At 45.9% G+C, this 22,542-nt stretch overlaps 1 protein-coding gene across 3 annotated transcripts in view; it reads left to right on the top strand.

Moving 5' to 3' along the window:
* The window catches only part of LOC147430338 (uncharacterized), a 36,914-nt gene continuing 14,372 nt past the window's right edge, over positions 1–22,542 (top strand). Inside the window, exon 1 of one of the 3 annotated variants that reach the window (XM_086494809.1) lies at positions 1–1,035. In XM_086494809.1, the coding sequence (XP_086350935.1) occupies positions 369–1,035 (667 nt within the window). In that variant the 5' untranslated portion in view covers positions 1–368. The remainder of the gene's footprint in view (positions 1,036–22,542) is intronic. The other 2 variants (XM_086494810.1, XM_086494811.1) reach the window with 2 other exon arrangements.

Here is a 22,542-nt window from a genome sequence, read left to right as displayed (position 1 = left end):
GGAGACGGACGCCCCTGCCTGCTTAACAGTGCGAAACTTAATCTCTACGGAGACTTTTAGAGCTCCGGTGAGACAAGAGGTTAGCGACAAAGTCTTGCTTTGGAGCAGAGTACCCCACAGTGCCCGTGCCCACACCCACCCTCGTGAGGGCGCTCAAAGTAACACAGGCACCTTGCCGACGACCTCTCCCCACACACACACATACCCCGGTCCCCCCACACCCCCCTCCATCCACTTGCCTGAGTTACGTTTATTTGAGCAAGGAAGGAACCACTGTGTTTTCCTCTACCAGCCATTTCAGCTGATGTAAGCGCAAGGGCTTCTACACAAGCTCGCTCTTGTCTCTCAGAATTATCGAGTCGTTTACTATGGGTCCTGCTCTGACCTCTCTTGATGAAGTGATTGCGGAAATGCTAATGCTGCAAAAAGCGATACCTAAGCGGCCCTCCTTCCCGGAGCTGGAGATAGCAGTAGCAACTATTGCCAAGATAGATGAGACACTAGCTGCAAGCCAGACAGAGCTACTGCAACAGCAGAGGCCAGATGATGTTCCTGTAATTGTGTTTAGTGCTTTCCAGGAGATGCGCCTTGAGGCAGCGGAGCACAGAGCTAAGGAACAGAAGCAAGTGGCAGTAGAGATAGTGGAGCTGGAGGAGCGACATCGCAAATATGATATGTGGATTCGCAAAGTGCACACTGTCCTTTCTTCTGGTACTGTAGAGGATTTAGATGCAGATGCAGACGTGGATGCGGATGCACACGCAGTTGCAGCATATGCGGATTCTAGTGAAGGGATTAGTGAAAGGACCGAATCAAAGGATGCCCAAGGGAGTGCAAGATCAGTCCTTGATGCTACTTGGGATTTTCCTCCGTCAGAGAGGTCGGTAACTTCTTCAGTTGGAGTGCCAACTTCATCAGCGGATGGCGGTTTGAATCTGATCAAATCTTCGGCTTGTCAACGCAGCGACTCATTTTCTAGAGTGGCTCACTCCCTCTCATGGAATAAAGAGCATACTAAAACTGATGTTTTTTCAGGTAATGCTCAGGTCTTAAACTTGAGATATCAAGAGATGAGAAGGTTTAAGTAGTCTACATTTGTTTTTTTGTAGCTTTCGTCATGTACCATCATGGAAATTTGTGATGGGTTGTTGTTGTGGAAGCTTTTACTGTCCTGTGCCCTAATGGCTCCAAAACAGTACTTGTATTTCAATCTGTTGATGGAGGGGGGGGGGGGGGGGGGGGGGGGGGGGGGGGGGGGAAGGTCTAATGGTCTAAAATGCCTTTATTTTGGCTCATGGTTCAAGTGCATCTGTATTATCCATACTGTCAGCTTGTGGAAGTTTTGTGCATGGGAGTTGCCGTGCATGAATTTGTACGTAATGTACCCAAAGCATGTGCATTTATTAATTCTTACAAATTTAGGTGTATCATTGCGACGTATGCGTGCACAATTTGTATTCTATGAAGCAATTAAGAGAGGAACTAAACACAATGGGAGAGGGAGGGACTAAGAGAGAGCGACCCAAGATTAATAACTCAATAACACAATAGCCCAATAGCTCATACGATTGGATAATGAGGATGAGGTACAAAGGGGCACTTTTATACTAATAAAATGATCAAGAGGATTGCAAAAAGGGGACGCCTAAATAAAATTGGGGAAGTGGACCAAAAGGGGTCATTAATCAATAAAAGATATAAGATAATGAAATGTACCAAAGGGAGATGAAAATGCGCATGCAAGGCCAATGAAGCCTACAACTATGGGATGCAGTCTAGGATGTAGCCATCTATTGATGGCATATCGTGAACATCTCCTTCAGCTCTAGAGTGGTGGTCCAATTTCACATCGCCTACGAAGATAATCAAGAATTGTCATGGTAGAGGGCTTGATTGGTGGGAGGATCTGCAAGATTGTCTATGGTGGGTGGGCCAATACACCATAGTTACAGGGGATGGCCATTTTTAAGCTTCCATCCCCCATTCCCATTCCCACTTCTTGCTCTAAATCCCCAGTCTGTGTTTAAGATGTGAGTATTCGTAACAAGCAATGACAACTCATGCCCGTTTCCGTTACTTGTCCTCTGTTCCCATTGTCCATTCCTAGTAATTATCACAAACTGATGACGTGTCAAGCCCAAGGGGTTGGGGTTTCCCAGACCCAACCCTAGCCGACTTTCAGATCCTGGCCGAGGGGCCTAAACCCTAAGGGAAGAAACAGTAGAAGAAGTTTTACTAACTTACAAAGTTTTACCGAGTGGTCTAATTTTTAAGGAAGTTTCCACCAACTTATGGGACCCCGTTCAATGGGGGTCCAAGTCTCTAGGACTTTAAAAACATTAAAATAAGGCAGCTCACACACCCCGAAAGTATTCAGCACAAAGAAAATGACATAAAGATTGTATGACTGGATCCCGCAATTTATGCTGGCAGATTGTACTGATTTTTGCATTCTGTGTTGAGTGTTGATGTGGCACTGTACGGTTTTTGTGTTCTGTGTTGACCGTTGCAATGTGGCAGATTGTACGGACAACCTTCTAGCGCTAGCTCCAGGTGCTTTTAGCCTAGATGCTTTTCATGTAATGCTTTTCCAAGGCCAAGGGCCTTTAAATATGTGCCATGGACTCATTTGTTGGCATGTTTCCGCCTGGAAGTGTAGATGACAAGAGTACCAGTTGTAGCAATATAAAGAAACACTGAAATGGACGCTAGGGTTTGGGGCCAATGCTTTCTTGTGGTGGAACTCCCCCACTCTGTGCCTCGTGTGTCGCACACTCTCTCTTAGTTTAGTTGTTTTGAAGTGTTTAAAATGGCCTTGCCTATTCTTTTTCGTTGGTGCGTGGTGCTGCCACAAACTGATGATGTGGCAAAACTAGCCAATCAGATGACAAGGCAAAATCGTACGTACAGCAGGCTTAGAAAACCAATCGACATACTGACGTGGACAACCGTACGGATCTCCGCATTTTGCGTTGACAATGCTGCCGTGGTAGCAATACAGACTTCCGCGATTTGCGTTCTACCATGTGGCAAGCTGTGGGCATATCCGCGATTTCCGTTGGCTACTTTTGGGCGAGTAGCTTTTGAGTTAGAAGCTTTTTATGTAAACTTGCTTTTGAGTTTGTTGGCAAGGGCCTTCAAATAGAACCCAAGGGCCCTCTTTCCCTCGATGTGTGCTAACGAGCAATTGAGCAGAGAGGGCCCGCGGGAGTTGTAACTTTGCTCAAGCATTAATATAAAAATAAATACCGAAAGGGGCGCCAGATCTTCGGGCCAATACCTCTGGGCATGGAACTATGTTGTGCCGTGTCTCCTCTGTTTTAAAAGTGTGATAAAATTGTGAAGTATTTATAAGTGATTCTCTCGTGTGTCGTGCCCGATTTTCGAGTTGGGGTGTCCAAGTCTGCTACAGTGGTATCAGAGCTTTAGGTGCGTGCTTCTCTCAAACATACAGTTCCTCCAAAATTTACTGGAAATTCTATTAAAGAATCTTTGTGTCCCGACCCCGGACTTATTAGCCACTCCCACCCTTCATTGTGCATCGCGCGTGCTCCCGTCTTCATCGCTCTCTCTTTCAGGGCATAAGCCATAAAGAACCCCAGATTACACATGGATTCAAAGATGAATCATGCAAGAATTAGACGAACCCACCCAACAATTCTTGATCGGGTGAACGTACGGGAAATTCAAATGGGCAACTGGAACAAGAGTACCGGCCTTAACGGCCTACGGAGTATGAACGTATGGAGATGCAATGTCAAGAACAGGTTGATGCCTGTGAGAATCAGATGCTACAGTATTCAAAGGATCCCCAATACGCGAAGTTTTTGACCCGGTATTCGATTGAAGAGATGCATTCCCGATGGCGTACGACCATTGATTCACCATTAAAGTTTTCATTGAAGAAACCGCCTACCCCGCAAATGTACACTGATGATGAGCTTGATGATGTGATCGAACGACGAGTGAACCAAATATTGAAGACCTCGAAGCCTCCAAAGAGACGCAGCCATAGTTACAGGGGACGGGTCGGGGGACGGCCGTAACCGGGCCCGGGACGCCTTGGGACGGTCGGGAGAGGTGTCGGACGGGCGGTCGCAGGGGGGACGGACCGGAACGGACGGGGACGGATGGAACGGCAGTTTTCGGGCCAAAAAAAGTAGCCGTTTGGGACTGTTTTTGACCGTTTTAAACGGCTATTTGCACAGCCCAATTGCCATATTTTGGGGGGGCTTGGCCCTTTGGAGGCTATAAAGGCCCCCTTGGGCCTCTTAATACTTATTCCCTCAAGGCTCAAGTTCTCCTCTCTACTCATAGCCTCATTGCTCAAGGCTCAAGCATGACTACGCGCCGTGGCCCGTACGCTCTACACTCAACCCTTGAGTCTCCACTCTCTCCCTCTTCTACCCACTTTGAAGCTCTCCTCTCCCTCTTCTACCCACTTTGAAGAAGCTCTCCTCTCCCTCTTCTACCCACTTTGAAGCTCTCCTCTACTCTCTCTCCACACAAGCTCTCCTCTTAACTCCTCTAACTTCTAACCTCTACTCTCTCGAGTCTCTCCACCATCATGTCATCTCAAGCCAACTCCACTTCTCAAGCCGGTTCTTCTCGAAGGAGGCCCGCGGTGCAAACGTGGTCGTGGTGGGATGAAGTCGACTTTAGCACGCGTGGCAAAGGTGGCGCTGCAAGACCATGGACATGCAAGCTATGCCCATACAAGAGAACGGGTGGTGCAAACAAAGTGCGAGCCCATCTTCTTCATGAACCCGATCACGAGGTGAAGTTTTGCCCTCATGTAGCTCCCGAGAAGAGGTTGGATCTTCTTGAGAAGCTCACGGTGTATGAGGTTGCGGAAGCGGCCAAGAGGGGCCGTTTTGTTGCCGTCGATCCCTCCGCCACGGCGACACCGCGAGAGCAAAGGGAAGCCAACCTTGACGACATCTCTCGAAGCTTCAAGAGCCATGCATCTACACTGTCCTCTTCCGTTCCGCATCGCCAAAGCACTCTCAACGAAAATTGGAATCCTAAATTGAAGGAAGAGGTGGATAGGTCGGTTGCCTGATTCTTCTTCCACGACCACATTGCCTTCCATGCTTCCCGGTGAGTTTCCCTTGGCATATGCACATTGCAATCTTCCATTTTGTATTCATAATGGGTTATAACTTCTCGACTCTCGACTCTCCATACTAACATAACATGCTCTATTTTGTGTGGATAGGTCTCCATACTTTCGAACCATGGTTACGAAAATAGGGGAATATGGCTCCTCTTATGTGCCACCTTCATCGGAGAGGCTTCGCACCACCCTCCTTGACAAAGAGAAGCTTGCCGTGGAGCAAGCGGCCCAAGCAACAAAGGATTTGTGGGAGACCAATGGCGTCTCTCTCCTTGTAGATGGATGGAGCGACACCCGCAAGCGGTCCATCCACGGGGTGGTGTCCTACTCTCGGGGGCAGATGTACTTTGTGGAGTCACATGATGCATCCGATAGCGCGGAGTGGACAAGCACCATAGAGATCACCGGCCCGGAGAATGTCCTTTGTATGGTTGCAGATGGAGAGGCGTCAAATAGGGCAACCGGAGCTATCATTGAGGGCATGTATCCCAACATCCATGTTACATTTTGCATTGCGCATTGCCTCAATAACCTCCTCAAGGACATAGGGAACTTGTCATGGATTTCACCCACCATTGGTGATGCCTCTCGAATTGTCTCCTTTGTGCTCAACCATCAAAAAGTGCGCCATGAATTCTCAAAGAGGAGCCACTTGTCCTTGCTCAAATATTCAGAGACAAGATTTGCATTCAATTGGCTTATGCTAGGCCGCTTGTCTACATGTGGCGGAGCCTCTTTCTCAGTTATGAGTTCCAGGCCATGCCGGAGTCTACATCAGCAACATGATTGAAATGCCGGGAATGGGCCGACGACGCCGCTTGGTGGGAGGAGGTGAAGACTCTTGACGCCATGGTCAAGCCTATTCTACACCTACTTCGAGTGGTGGATGGCTTGCGGCCATGCATTGGCAAAGTCTACGAAGCCATGGATCGGATGATAGAGGCACTTGAGAAACTTGTGCCTGACCCTGCTCAGTATGCGGAGATTCATGGCTTGTGTGAGTCGAGGTGGAATGGATACTACTCTCCACTTCATGCGGCAGCTTATGTGCTTGACCCTGAGTTTTAGGGAAGGCGTCAAGAGACCGACAAGGAGGTGAGCAAAGGATGGCGGCTTGCATTGGAGCGCCTTGAGCCTAGCAGTGACAATTAGGCGCAAGATTAGAGACGAGCTACTCAACTACAGGCAAAAGAAGGGCTCCTATGGATGTGTAGATGCACAGTTTGATCGCAACAAGATTGGCTCGGTTTTGTGGTGGGAGGACTATGGAGGAGATGACCCACGTTTGTAGCGCTTGGCTGTTCGTGTCCTTAGCCAAGAATGTACCACTAGTTGCTTGGAGCAACTATGGAGTGTGTACAGCCACATTGCCTCTAAGAAGAGGAATCGCCTTGGGGTTCAGAGGGCCAATGATTTGGTGTTTGTGAGCGCTAACTTGCGCATGCTTGCCAAGAGCGTCACACACAAGGCAGATCCCTTCACTGAGTGGGAGATGGCACAAGAGAATCCATCTATGGCCGATACTCTTTTGGAGGAGCTAGAGGAGGACTTCGAGCCTCAATGCGAGCCTCCCGAGCCCTCATACGTCGCTGACGACCTCGACCACGACGACGATATGGAGATTCAACAGGCGAGCACTTCTTGAGTTTGATGATCATTGATCACTCGACTCTCAAGCATAGACTCTTGAGTCTACGACTCTACCTACTACATAGACCTTTGTACTTTTTGTTATCCTTGAGGCCTCAGGCTTGTTCTAAGTCCTTTAGGCTTTTTGACTCTTGAGCCCTTGTGGCATGCACTTCTCATTTTGTATCCATCGATCATCGATGTTTTATTAGCACATTTCCGCCTATATGACTCGTGTTCTTTGGTCTATTTAGTGTAAATTTATGGTCAAAGTGATGCTCTATGTGTGTGGCATGTGTGTAGGTCAAAAAATGCCAAAAAAACTTTTTTTTTTTTTTTGCCGTTCCGACCCCCGTCCCCGTTTCCTTACTTTTGCCGCCCCGTCCCCGTTCCCGACCCCGACCCGCTGTCCCATGTAACTATGGATGCAGCAAGGGAATAGAGTATCTTGGTTATGTCACGTGTACATCTAACCCTATGTGCATGTGGACAAGCTACTTCAGGTCTAGGGTTTAGGTCAGCTTAGGAAGTGTTCTGGCACCTTTGTGAGCATGTGCGCAAGCTGTGCATGTTCGGGCACTTAGGGTAGTTGCATATCCTTTGGTTGCACACAACATGATCATCAGCATGACATTCAGTACCCATCATGAGCATTTTACAGTGCATAGAACCCATTTTCCCAATTTATCCATTTTTCACTTATAATTTAATAAGTGATTTTGTTGGAAAATTGAGCAGGGCAAATTTGCTAAGCTACTATAAAAGAAACCTAGCGCTAGCACTTTCTGGCAGAAGAAGCAGAAGAAGTTCCAGCAACTTGTAGTGCCCTTCTTAGCAAGACCGGCAGAGAACCCAACGTTTTCAGCCAATAGAAGCAGATCAGCCTAGCGTTTTCAGTTGCAGTTCCCTAGCGTTTCTAGCAACAGATTCAGCATACCGGTTTTGCTACAGATCAGCTTGGTGTTTTCTAGTTTGCAGATTCAGCCTAGCGTTTGCAGATTCCGGCGTCAGATCAGCCCCATCATATCAGCGTTTTCAGTTTTCAGCACTTAGACACCGTAGATTCAACCCTTAGCCTCGCAGATCTCACCTACCCGCAACAGATCCTCGCTGTGCTGACGAGTCAGCCAACGTTTTCAGATTCAGCCGCCTGCTCGCAGATTTCACCATCTGCATTTTCAGCGTATCGTTGTCGCATCGTCGCCATCGCCGTGCTCGTTGACACAGTGTCAGTATTCAACAGAAAGTCAGAAGATTGTAAATTTCAGATTTTCAGCTCTAGCGTTTTCAGATTTCAGCCTGTCCCGTCGTCGTCATCATTGTCGTCGACATCGTCAGCAAGTCCATTGCATCTAGACCATTGTACCAGATTTGTGCAATCTATAGCATAGACCTCTCTCGCCATAGAGAGGGGAGCCCTTGGAGGAGGGTTTGAGAATTGTCTGGTGTCGTATTCTTCTCTCTCTCTCTCTCTCTCTCTCTCTCTCAGCACCTTCATTCATAGTAGCATTCACTTTGTTTATGATCATTGCACTCTCTCACTAAAGGAACGGAAGGCTCTCCCTTCTGTAAGTAAAAGGAACCCTTGACCACAGTTCGGAGCACTCATCTTGAGCAAGATCAACATTCACTTCCGCTGCACCTTACATTGGTATCAGAGCTTTAACAGTGTTCTGTATCACTTAAGGAAAGAACCACAAGAAATGTTTTGCTTGTTGGGGTCGTGTCGATTCCTAATCGTGTTTTTGAAGAATGACAGGTAACCCAAGAAAGAAGGGCTTGTCCGGCCTCCACGTGTTCTTCTTTTCACTCATTGAGAGCGGACCGTGCACTTAGCCGCCGGCCAATCGACGTGAGGTGGGAAAAAGCAACTTTGGTGTGAGCACAAGGCCGCCAAAGGGTGCACCCGCAGGGAAGAGTCGAGCTCAGGTAAGAGAAAAGCCTTCTCTAACACCGATTGCAAGCTACAGAGCCTCAAGAACCTCAAGACCCCATGTTAGCGGGTCGCCGTGATGGACGTCTGCAGCATAGCTTTCTGGCACTAACATAATGTCAATACTCAGGGAAAGTGACTCGGATGAGGCACGGAGACTCTATGAGATCGTCAATCTCACGAAGTGAACCTAAACAAGCAAACACAACAACTCTACAAGCAAACCAACACTCAATGATCAAAGAAATCTGCCTACGTCCTATCTCACAGCTCTAGGTCATCACGTCATTTCGGCACTTGAACGGTCTCGAAATGCAACAAAACTTGAGGAGGAGGTATAGGACACCCAGGGGCTCTATCCTAGCAAGTCTGGTTGCAATCCGACAAGGCACCAAAATCACGATCCATCATGAAAAAGGTCCTAAAAACTGCAATAGAACTATCCAGGTAGATCGCCCTATGGTCTAGGAACACTCTCCTATGGTCAAAACGACTAAAAACAGTGATTTAAGTACTTAAATCTGCAATTACAGCTCACAGACACATAGTCGTGAACCACATCAAAATTGACAATACTTACACTTAAATTAAAGAGCACAGAGAGAGGAACATAATGCAAATTTCGGAAATGAAATCTGATTACCCATTCATTAGCTGCGATGATTACAAGTTTGGAGCAGCTCATAGCTTGAGCGTACGTTTTTTGAGCTCCTTCTTCTTCTAAAAATAAGCCTTCTTTCACATTAAAGTTATTGACCTTTATACCTAGGGCATTCTAAATGGCCAGTGGCTGGCTCATACGGACCTTTACAAATGTCATGACAGAATTACAACTCAAGGAATTGATCCACTACTTTGGAATCAGGATTTACACAGAGTATTACTACACTAGCTCGACAAAATAATAGACTACAAATGTGGTGTCCGGCTACGTGTCCGACCAGTTGGGCGTCCGTTTAATCTGTCCTCAAACATTCCCCCCTTCCTAATTTGTGTCGTCCCTTGACACGACTTTGTGCAGTCTTGTCTTAGGGTTGTCCTCAGCTTTGTCTTCAAGGTTGGACTTTAGCTTGGGAAGTGCTTTGTCGTTGATGACGCTCCCTTCTTCCTTGAATGATTTATATTTGTCATGTTGATACGTGATTTGATTTTTGAGGCAATGTTTCTTCTTGTTGTGCATTAGGCTCTTTGTTGCCAATCTTAGCCGCCATAAAGGTGGATGTCGATGTGTTTGAGCTTGAGCCTTGTAGAACTAATTCCTTTGACAGAGCCAACCATTATGACTTTTTCGAAGACAAAAGCAAGAAAGTAAAAGAATTCAAAGAAGGTGGACATTCGATTAAATTTGAATCCTTTTCTGGGTTCCGAAATGCTCCGAGGGCTTTGGTCTTCATTCAATAGTTTAACATAGCCTTCTCTAGAGGCACTAGTTAGAGCACTCCAAGATTAGGAGGGCTACATCTTTCTTCAAAGGAAATGCTCGAATATGGTTGTCCACTCTTCTTCTGAGAAAGGAAGCTCCAGTCAAGTGGTTTAAATTCAAAAGGCTCTTTATTTCTTTTTGGCTGACTCGGGAGTACGAACGAGATATACGTACTGCTTGGAACCATCTTCGGATGACCAAGGGAGATTCTTCGGACGCTTATTGCAAGAGATTTTGGGACTCGTTTCTACCAACCTCTTCATTTAAGAAGGTCTCTTTTAAGGAACAGATTGAGCGGTTTTGCTGCGGACTCCCCGCAGAGATCCGAAACTACTACTTGGAACAAAAGTCAAATTCTATTGACGAATTGGTGGGTCATGCGAAATTGGGTTTCTCGATACATTCGGGAAATTTGACTTACCCCACTGATGAGATCTTGGCTCAGAGAACTCGACAGACCTCCAATAATGAAAGTAGAATGAGAAAGAGTTCCCAAGAAAAGAAAGATAAGGATATACGACCCCGGCTCACTCTTCGAGAGAGGGCCAATTGCATCAAAGAAGGGAAGTGTTTTGGTTGCGCGGAACATGGGCACATCTCCGCAAAGTGCCCCAAAAAGGCACAGCAAGAATAAATTGAAGACAAGCCAGAGAGTTCGAGAGCAGCAGAGGAACGTGGCAGAAAAGGCAAGATGAAAGCAGGACCGGTATTAGATTGCATGGGTATCGACCCAAGTCTGATTGATAAAAGTACAAAACTTTGTCGAGCTTGGGGCAAAGTGAAAGATCAAGAAGCCCCAATTTTCTTCGATGGAGGAGCCAAGGCCAACTTCATTTCACTAGAATTGGCGGCGCTCGAGGTTATACCCGATAGGATGAGACCACCAGTAGAGGCATTTTTTAGCGGCACTTGGACTGGACATAGCCATTACACCTATCATTGGCAAACTTCGGTTGCATTGCTATGGGTGTTTGGGGCACAAGGACTTTTACATAATGCCCTTGGAAATGTGTGATGTCCTCCTAGGAGTCCCTTGGTACCATAAGAACAACGCCGCGGTCGATTATTGGGCAAAGAAAGCAACCTTGACGAATAAAAAGGGCTGAAAAATTGTACTTGATGTAAAACTGAAGGGCGAATCTGTCCCTATTGGACGGGACATAGCCATTACACCTGTCATTGGCAAACTTTGGCATTGTCAGGGGCATTTGGGGCACGAGGACTTTTACATAATGCCCTTGGAAGGTTGTGACGTCCTCCTAGGAGTCCCTTGGTACCATAAGAACAACGCCGTGGTCGATTATTGGGCAAAGAAAGCAACCTTGACGAATGAAAAGGGCCGAAAAATTGTACTTGATGTAAAACTAAAGGGCGAGTCTGTCCATATTGTATCGGCTTTGGCCATTTCTAAATTAATGAAATCCAGTCTCTTTGTTTACTCGATCTACTTGAAAGAGTTAAATGATGAACACAGAGTGAATATGTCTGAACTTGATAGAGAACGCCAATATTTTCTCCACACTCATGCTGATTGCTTCTCTGAGGGCCTACCAGGCGAGTTGCCCCCATCTTGACCTGAGGATCACACCATTGATCTGATACCTAGAATCACACCACCGAACCGGCCACCTTACGGTGTTAGCCGAGCCCAGAATGAAGAGATTATGAACCAAGTGAAAGACCTTCTTGAAAAGGGTCTTATTCAGCCGAGTACTTTCACCCTACTGCTCTCCGGTGTTGTTGGTTTTAAAGAAAGACGGATTGTAACAGACTTGGACACTCCAAGTCAAGAATCAATCACGACAGCACCAAATAACCACTTCAAACAATTCACAGATCACAATAGATTTGCATTGGCCCGGCGGAGTTCCGTGCCTAGAGATATTGGCCCCAGAGACTAGCGCCCCTTTCGGTATTTCTTTTTGTATTAATCAATCATCAAAGTACAAGAGAGCGGTTAGGGTTTCACTCTCAGACTCTGCGTCCAGATGCGCTGAGAAGTGAAGCCCTCACCACTAATTTAAAGGTTACAAGGGATGCCCAAAATTCAATTCAAAAGCAATTGCTCTCTCTCTCTCTCTCTCTCTCTCTCTCACAGAGAGTCAAAACTTGAAAGCAAAAGCATTCTCTCTCTCTTTCTCATATTGTAGAGAAAAAGCAAAATTTGTGTCGCTCATCTTTTTTTTAAATTTTTTTTTTAATAGCCTCCGCGATTTCCGGAAATTGGCAAAAATTAGGGTTTGCAAGAATTTTAGGGTTTTTGGCAAAAATTAGGGTTTCTGCTGGCCGCCACGTCATCACTTTGTGACATACCCCCCTCTTGAAAGCATTGTAATCGACCGCGATTACGCCTGCAAAACGGACAAAAGCCATAAACCGTCTTAGCAGACACTGACTGTTAGTACCTACGTACTAGGAACACACATCTAGCACATGTACAAAATCGATAATCACATCACACAACATCACAGGACATCACCAGACATCACAGGACATCACATGACATTCAACATTCGTTCGGATCTTAGACCATGATTTATCGGCAATGTAGCTAGCAATCACATCTAGGTCCAATGGGGACCTCATCGATGTCCGATTGACTAACCCCTATTGCAACCATGTCTATTCGAGATGAATCATACCAAAATGCTGCAGTCATTTTGGCTATCAGTTCCTGCACTCAAAAGAAGTCAAGAACAAATCAATATCATTATCAGGAATTCCATTTCATAAAGTCATCCAACAGAATACTGTCAGCTCTCAGTATCCCTAAAGCTCAAAGAGACATTAATGACTTTAGTATCAAAATCAAGGCATCTGTTGACAAAGGAGCGGAGTAACTCCCCTCTTGTGCATCCCATTGCACCAGATCTCCGGCCAAGCTGAATTTCTTGGTTCCGTTTGGAGTAGACTATGCTAAACCAAAACATCGAGGTAAAGTTTCACAATCCGAGGAGTATTTGCTAGGTCCTCCTCCTCCATCCACTTCGCATCAAATGCAGGAAAGTTCTTGAACTTAACCAAGAACCGCCTTCGGACTTTACCTTTCTTCGTATCGTTATGTGCCAAAATCTGTTCAGGAACAAGGATCTCCTCGTTTTCTTCCACTTCGGGTTGCTCATCAGGCTCCCCATCATCAGGCACATCACCCTTAACAGGTTTCAAGAGACTCACATGCAATGCATTGTGAATCCTCCAAGTATCTGGCAGTTTCAATCGGAAGGAGACATCATTTATCTTGTCAGTGATCTGGAAAGGTCCGTAGTATCGCATACTAAGCTTTGGAAAAAGCCTCTCCTTTCCCTTTTTCTTTCGTAGGCGTGCCTTCTCAAAACGTAAGAGCACCCAATCATCCTCCTTCAATTTCATGTCGCGACGATGGCGATCCGCTGCCTTTTTTTGTCGTTCTTGAGACTCTTGCAAAGTCTCGCGAACCTTGGCAAAAGCTATATCCAAATCTCGCGAATATTCATCCGCTTCAAATATCTAATCTTTCGTGCCCAGGAAGGATGGAACCTTCGTAGCACTTTCAACAATCTCACATGGCGTCTTCCCCGTCGAAGAGTGTATCGTGTTATTGTAGGCAAATTCCACCAAAGGTAAGTTCTTTTCCCATTGAGTCTTCTGATCCGAGATACAAGACTTCAATAAATCTAAAATCACTGAATTGACAATCTCAAATTGCCCGTCAGTCTGCAAGTGGAACGATGACGAGAACTGCAACTGCGTGCCAATGTTCTCCCAAATTGCCTTCCAAAACAAACTCATAAATCTGGGGTCTTTGTCGGAGACAATTATTACAGACGTGCCATGTAATCGGAAAACCATCGTGATCATTCTGTGTTCTCGGGAGATCAAAAATGAAATCCATTTCAATACTTTTCCAAGGGCATGTGGGTATGGTTAAAGGCTTTAACAATCCCTGTGCCTTATGCCTGTCAAAATTGACCTTTTGGCATACTGCGCACAACTCTTCCACATCCTTTTTGAGTCACGGCCAAAAGAAGTATCTCTCTACCCCTTTCATGGTGGTAGCAATGCCGCGGTGACCCGTAAAAGGTGGACAGTGGCATTCGGTCATAACCTTTTCTCTCAACGGCTGTGTAACGCACAACATAGTCTTTTTCATCAAGTAGCTTTCCCGAAGGGAGTATCCAGCTATTGTCTCCCCATCCCGTATCCGTGTGAAAATATCTGCAAAATCTGTATCTGTGGCATATTGATCGACCATATCCTCGAAGCTCCTATGATGTATCGCGGAAATAGCCAGAACCAACGGTTTCCGAGACAAAGCATCTGCCACCACATCCTTCTGTCCCTGCACATGGACAATCTGGAAGTGGAATTGTGAAAAGATGTTCGCCCACCGCATCTGCTTTTCCGAAAGCTGCTTCTGTGACAAGAAGTAGCGCAAACTCTGATGGTCTGTAAAGACAGTAAAATCCGCTCCGAGTAGGTAATGCCGCCACTGAGTAAGAGCATGGATAACCGCCAAAAGCTCTTTCTCATAAATCTGTGTTGTCATCTCCGGCCGAGAGAACAAACGGCTCTCGTAAGCTATGACATGGCCTTCTTGCATCAAGACCGTACCCAGACTACGACCACAAGCATCACAATATACTTCAAATGACTTCTGCAAGTTCGGCAAAGTCAAAATAGGTCCTGTAGTCAATTTCTCTTTCAATGTCTGAAAGGCAGTCACCTCTGTGGGTCCCCACGAAAGGCAAAAAAGCATCACCAAAAACTCAAATAACCCAAAAGTCGTTCGAAAAGCTGTCTTGTAGACATCTCCTGGCGCTATCTTGATATGATGATATCCACTCTTCAAGTCAATCCTGCTAAAGCACGAGGATCCCTGTAACCTGTCGAGTATATCATCGATCCTAGGAATCGGAAATCTGTTCTTGATGGTGATTTTGTTGAGAGTGCTATAATCGATGCACATTCTCCAAGATCCGTCTTTCTTCAAAACCAACAACACTGGAGAGCAATACGGTGAAGTACTAGGCTGGACAAGACCCTTTTCCAAGAGGTCTTTCACTGGGTTCATAATCTTTTCATTTTGTACTCGGCTTACACGGTAAGGTGGCCGATTCGGTGGCGTGCTTCCAGGTATCAAATCAATGGTTTGATCTTCAGGCCCTCTGAAAAGCAATCGGCATGAGTGTGGAGAAAAATCTTGGTGTTCTTTTGATCAGGTCAAAACATATTTAACCTTTATCCATCGTTCAGTTCTCTCCCAAAAGAATGAGTAAGAAACTGAAGTTCATCAAGTACAATCTCTAAGCCCTTCATCAAAGTCGCTTTCTCGGCCCGGTAGTCAACCACGGCGTAGTTCTTGTGGTACCAAGGGATCCTGAGTAGAACGTCACTCGCGTGCCCTGAACGCCCCTGTCATTGCAAACGAAGTTTGCCAATGCTCGGTGTAATGGCAACATCCCATCCGGGTGCCAGTCGAACTACCTCCGCCTGTGGCGTCAGTCTGTCGGGCGTAATTCCAAATCGAGCTGCCAATTCCAAGTGAAAAGAAGTTGGCCTTGGCTCCTTCAAAAGAGCTTCCTGATCCTTCACTTTGCCCCGAAAGCGGCAAAGTTTGTACTTTCATTCATTAGATTCGGTGCAGGTCCCACGCCATGTGGTACCAATTCTGCTTTTCTATCTGCCTTTTCTGCCACATTCCTCAGCTGCTCTCGAACTCTTAGGCCTGTCGTCGTCTTTATCATTCTGTTCTTTCTGTGCCTTTTTAGGTCATTTCGCGGAGATATGTCAATGTTCCCCGCATCCAAAGCACTTCCCCTCTCTGATGAAGCGAGCTCTCTCCTTAGGAGTAAGCTTGGGTTGTGCATCCTTTTTCTCTGGGTTGCTCTTTTTCTTTCTACTTTCATTCCCAGAAGTCTGTTCGGCTCGTTGTGTCATGGCCTTATCTGTGGGGTAGGTCAAACTGCCAGAGTGAATGGCAAAGCCCCGCTTCACATGACTCATCAACTCCTGAATAGAAGCTGACTTCTGTTCCAAGCAGTGATCTCGGATCTCTATAGGTAGACCCAAGGTAAACCGCTCAATCTGTTCTCTGAATGAGATCTTCTTGAATGAAGAGGCGGGTAGAAAAGAGCTCCAGAATCTTTCACAATAAGCATTGATTGTGTCTTTCTTGGTCATCCGAAGATGGTTCCAAGCAGCTCGTAAATCTCGTTCATATTCTTGCGTCAACCAAGAAGAAATAAAAAGCTTCTTAAATTTCAGCCATTTAACTGGCGCAGTCTTGTTTAAAAGAAGCGTGGACCACCAAGTACGAGCATTCCTCTTAAAGTAAGAGGCAGCTCTCCGAATCTTGGAGTGCTCTGAATAGCGTCCTCTCGCGAAAGCGATGTCAAACTGCTGTATAAATGACAAAGCCTTCGAAGTATCTGAGTATCCTGAAAAAGTATCAAACTTGATCGAGTGGCCACCTTCCTTAAACTCTCGGACTTTTTTGCTTTTATCTTCGAGAAAGTCATACTGGTTAGCTTTGTAAAAATTCTTCTTGTTCGCATAAAAGTTTCCGTCATCGGAATCTGAGCTGTCTGTAGACGAGTCCTTAGTAGAACTGTCAGTCTCTGGGCGAGATGTAGCCTTCTTTGCCTTTTTCTTGCCCTTTCCGAAGCTTTGTTTCTTGCTTCGCTTTTTACCTTTTTTGTCTTCTTCGCTCGATTCTGAAGAGCTAGAAGAACTGTCAGATGAAGAAGAAGAAGAAGAAGAAGAAGAATTGGGTACTCCTTCAAATCGAACGCGCTTCTTCCGTTTCTTTGCCTTGTCGAATGTAGACTGACGACCCAAATATCCTGGGAAGTCAGTGCTTTTCTTTTGCTTTTTGCCATGCTTTTTGACTTTCTTCTGTGCGTCAAAAAGCTGAGCAATCCGTGCATCAACCACCTCTTCTAGTTCCTTCTTTGAATATTATTTGGAATCAGAAGGTTTCTTGAAAGCAGATTTCGGGGGTGGTGTAGTGGTTTTTTGCCACTGTGCATTCACTTCCTGAAAAGAAGTCTCGCTCATATATTTTGCCAAATATATTTTTTTTAATAGCCTCTGCGATTTTCGGAAATTGGCAAAAATTAGGGTTTGCAAGAATTTTAGGGTTTCTGGCAGAAATTAGGGTTTTTGCTGTCCACCACGTCGTCACTTTGTGACACGGATCTTGGAGAATGTGCATTGATTACAGAGCTCTCAATAAAATCACCATCAAGAACAAATTTCCGATTCCAAGGATCGATGATATTCTTGATTGACTTCAAGGATCCTCTATTTCAGCAGGATTGATTTGAAAAGCGGATATTATCAGATCCGAATCGCGCTGGGAGATGTCTACAAGACAATCTTTTGGACGAGCTTTAGTTTTATGAATTTTTGGTGATGCCTTTTGGCCTACCAATGCTCCAACGACTTTCAACCAAATGATGGATAGGATTTTCAGAGAGTATAGATCATTTGTCGGCACTTTCTTTGATGACGTTATAGTCTTCTCCAAGGATGAAGCAGAACATAGACACCATCTGCTACAGGTCTTTCAGGCATTGCGAGATCACAAGTTAGTTATCAATTTCAAAAAGAGTGAATTTTTCTTGCCGGAGATACACTTTTTGGGACACATCGTCTCAGCAGCAGGAGTACAGATGGATCCGGCCAAGATTGAGACTATCGTGAATGGCCCGATTTGAAGAATGTCCATGAAGCTAGAAGCTTCTTGGGCTCTTATTATCGGCGGTTCATTTGAAAGTTTGCAGAAGTAGCTTCCCCTTTGCTCATTCTGACACAGAAAGGAGTCCCTTTCTCGTGGGGACCCACAGAGGTGACTGCCTTTCAGACATTGAAAGAGAAATTGACTATTGGACCAGTATTGACTTTGCCGGATTTGCAAAAGTCATTTGAAGTATATTGTGATGCTTGTGGTCGTAGTCTGGGAGCGGTCTTAATGCAAGAAGGCCATGTGATTGCCTATGAAAGCCGATTGTTTTCAAGGCCAGAATTGACAGTAAAGATTTATGAGAAAGAGCTTTTGGCAGTGATCCATGCTCTTACTCAGTGGCGACATTACCTACTCGGAGCCGATTTCACGGACTTTACTGATCATCAGAGTTTACGCTACTTGTCACAGAAGCAGCTTTCGGAAAAGCAGATGCGGTGGGCTAACATCTTGTCACAGTTTCACTTCCAGATTGTCCATATTCAGGGACATAAGAACTTGGTGGCAGATGCTTTGTCTCGAAAGCCGCTAGTCTTGGCTATGTCCGCGATTCATCATAGAAGCTTTGAGGACATGGTTGATCAGTATGCCACAGATCCGGATTTTTCGGATGTATTTACTTGAATACAGAATGGGAAGGTAGTAGCAGGATATTCCATACAGGATGGCTACTTGATGAAGAAAACGATGTTGTGCGTTACAAAGCCATTGAGGGAAAAGGTTTTGACTGAGTGCCATTGTCCACCTTTTACGGGTCACCGCGGCATTGACACCACCTTGAGAGGTGTGGAGTGTTACTTCTTTTGGCGGAGACTCAAGAAGGATGTGGACGACTTTGTACGCAGTTGTTTATTATGCTAGAAGCTCAAGTTTGACAGGCATAAGGCACAGGGATTGTTACAGCCTTTACCTGTAAGGTGCAGTGGAAGTGAATGTTGATATTGCTGAGAATGAGTGCTCCGAATTGTGCTCAAGGGTTCCTTTTACTTACGGAACGGAGAGCCTTCTGTTCCCTTAGAGAGAGAGTGCATTGATCACAAACAAAGTGAATGCTATTGTGAATGAAAGTGCTGAGACTGTGAGAAGAGAGAGAGAAGAATACGACACTAGACGGCTCTCAAACCCTCCTCCAAGGGCCCCCCTCTATGCTATAGATTGCACAAATCTGGTACAATGGCCTAGATGCAATGGACTTGCCGACGATGTCGACGACAATGACGGGCTGAAAACTGAAAACGCTAGGGCTGAAATGCTGAAATCTGCAAAACGCTGACTTTCTGCTGATCTCTGACATTGTGTCGGCGAGGATGGCGACGATGACGACTCAACGACGATACGCTGAAAACGCAGATGCTGAAAACTGAAAAGATTGGGCTGAAACTGTAAACATTGGCTGACTCGATGGTACGATGAGGATCTGCTGTGGGTAGGTGAGATTTGCGAGGCTAGGGGTTGAATCTGCAATGGTTGAGGGCTGGAAACTGGAAACGCTAGTGGACTTGGCTGATCTGCAGAGCGTCCGGAAACTGCAAAACGCTAAGCCTAATCTGCAATTGGAAATGATAGAAAACGCTGGGGCTGATCTGCTACAGAAAACGCCAGGCTGATCTTGTTGGCTGAAAACGTTACGGCTCTCTGCCGGTCTTGCTGAGAAGGTGCATTGCAAGTTGTTGGAACTTCTTCTGCCTCTTCTGCTTCTACTGAGTGACCATTGGGTTTCTTTATGATTCCTTAGCAATTTGCCCTACTTACTTTTCCAACAAAAGTCACTTATTAATAAATAAGTGAAAAATGTGTATTTTGGGAAGGGGTCTATGCTCTGTAAAATGCTCATGATGGGTACTGAATGTCACTAACGTGTGACTACTATCTATCCTTTTTGTTGATTTCTTTCTTATTATTTATTTACTTTCACTTTTTGGAAACACCCCTCGGGAAATCTAATTGCCCTGCATTGCATAGCTAGTGTGGAACTGTCCAGAGGGAGTCCAGGCCTGAGGGCAAGAGAGCACTAAGGTTGGACAAGGACTATGGTTAGCCAAGTGGAGTCATTGACTAGCCAAACTGGAATCCTTTGTTACAGAGGCTACATTTCAGTTCTGGGTGTGGCTGCAGTGTACAAAGAGGGTCGGATGACCTAGAAAGATACAATGGCAGCATCTCCTAAAATGGAACTGCTATTTTGGGACTTGAAAATGTCTTCGCGTCATTACGTGCAGTTTGACATGGGGATCATTTTGTTACTCTGTGGCCAAGTCAACAGAGGCTGCAGGTGAGATATTTTAAGACCCGAGGGTCTAAAGCGGGAAAATGCACAAATGAGTGACACTTGGCACTCTGAGGCCAGTTTACTACTTATAGAGAAGGCAAAAACGTGATTTTCAGTTGTGAGCTCATTTCCAAGTTCTTGTCACAGGTTAAGAGCTCTGCACGCTACGCACTGCCCTCTCTCTCCCCTATGGCAGTATGTTATGCCCCTCTAGTGGGCTTTTCAATTGACCAATGTACAGTTGTGTGGGTTCATGCGCGATTGCCGAGGCAAGAGCCTCTTGCACAGGTACTAGATTAGCTAGCGGCTAATCCCCCGCAGGTACATGTGAATTCGGAGAGGTTTCACGCCAGAAATCTCGTCCGATTCAAAGGGCAAGTAGCCCTACAGGTGCGGGAGCTCGAGGACTTGCTATGGATGCGACCGGCACGCGAAACGGAGCCCGAAACAGTAAATTACAGCCTGCTGTGTATTTTTGCAGGTTTAGGGTTTTGGCTCTAAACGGTCCCTAATAACCCCAGGAGGTTCGGGGACGCAAGGGGACCGTTGTACAGGTGATCTGGCGCATTGTCGGGGCTGGAAACAGAGAATTCAGCGTGCTGCAGATTCTCGCCAGGTTTTGCAAAGTGCCCGTATGCGTCGGGAAGGTCATTCAATGCGTGGGAATACTGACTGTGAAGGGTCCTAGTACAGTTATGCTGTCGAAATCGGGCCGGAACAGTTGAAATTCAGCCAAGTTTGTGCGGGTAGCTTGTAGGGAACCACAATGTTTATTCCCTCTTTTAAACAATAAAGAAATACCGAAAGGGGCGCCTAAGTTAGGGGCCAATCTGGTGTCGGTCTACTCATACAGGTGCAATCTAGCAGCCTGTATCCCTCTCCCCTTTGTTGTGTCTTGAAAGTACAGGTAGAATAGACGACTAATAATGGGTGAAAGCTAAATCAAGGTTTGAAGTAAAGTCTACCGCCCTTTTTGAAGTTAACAGGCCGGTTACATGGTTCCATCGACGGGACTAAATCACTTTTTCCCATAGAAGTGAGCCTTGGTCAGTTTGGGTTTGAAGACACAGGGGATCATAGACGAGACACAGGGAATTGCAATTATGGCTGACAGACCAGATGATGTGACTGAAGAGGTTTCCTCTTCACAGGGTCAACAGACACATGAAGTGGGTGAGTCTTCAAGACCACCACAGACGGGTGATGATATATTCAGGACCCAGTTGGCTACTGATGTGGCTATGTTTACACAAGTAATGCAGAACCCAAGGTTTTTAGCCTTTCTGCAACCTCCTCTTCCGTCTCAGCAAGTTGGGTCACTGGATCGTATTCAGAAGCCTGTTAAGGCTCAAGCACAGGTGATTCATACTGCAGAGTCAATGGAAACACCTGTACAGTTGACGGAGAACATGCAGTCTCCACAACCTGTGCCTAAGGTGCAAGAACAGGTGGCTGAGATGCCAGTCTTTCAAGCTGTACCAGTTCAGCCAGCCACTTTCAGCAGCCTATAGCTAGTTCTAATGGGCAGGGAAGCAACCTACAGGCTATGCAACAGGTCTTCCCACCACCTTCATTACACCTTGGCTATTTTGGAGGTGGATCGGTATTCCAGAGCATGGCTGGTCATGCACCTGGAAATCAGTTTCACACGCCAGGAACAGTGTGCGGGGGTGCTCAAACGATGATGCCTAACCCTATGTATGGTGTCACGGGCATGCTACCAGGGTTTCAAAGCACTCAGGGCCAATTTGGAATGCCACAGGCAAATTTTGGTATGGCTGGAATTACAAATCAACAGCCAAATATGGCATTTCCAGGTCAACTTAATTGCGGCCAGGGAACACAAATGAACCCTAACAATGTTCCCATGTTTCAGTCACTTCCATATGACAACTTAATGCCGCTGGAGAGGCCAACTCCGCACAAAGAAGGTGGCAAAGGTGTGACATTCATGACCTTTACAGGGTTTGATGACAGGAAGAAGGCTCTCTCATTCCTCCAGCAGTTTGACAAGGCCTATGCAGGGGGAAACTTTACAGAGGCTTCAAAGGTCCGCAAGGCAGCCACTTTCTTGACAGGGAATGCGGGACAATGGTGGACAACTTTATTGCTTCAAGGGCAAGCTCCGTCCACATGGATTTACTTCAAGCAGATTTTTGCAACAGCATGGTTATCTGATGACTTTGAAGCAGATGCCATGACAGAATGGCACCAGCTTAATGCTGCTACTTGCAAGAATCTGGATGACTATAATCGGAAGTTTTGGAAAGCTCTACTTCCAGTAACTTCTTATAGGTTTGTGCCATTGACAGAACAGATTGAAAAATACTGTTGTGGCCTACCCAAAGGATTGAGAAAATACTGCACGAAGACCAAAGTCACTACTTTGACGCAGCTCATCGAGGTAGCAAACACTGACAATGGTTTGCTCAAGGGAGAAGATTGTGAA

Source organism: Adiantum capillus-veneris, chromosome 22, assembly GCF_014529385.1.
Source record: "Adiantum capillus-veneris isolate H3 chromosome 22, ASM1452938v2, whole genome shotgun sequence".
NCBI classification, from domain to species: Eukaryota; Viridiplantae; Streptophyta; class Polypodiopsida; order Polypodiales; family Pteridaceae; genus Adiantum; species Adiantum capillus-veneris.
This window is presented reverse-complemented; position numbering and strand designations above follow the sequence as displayed.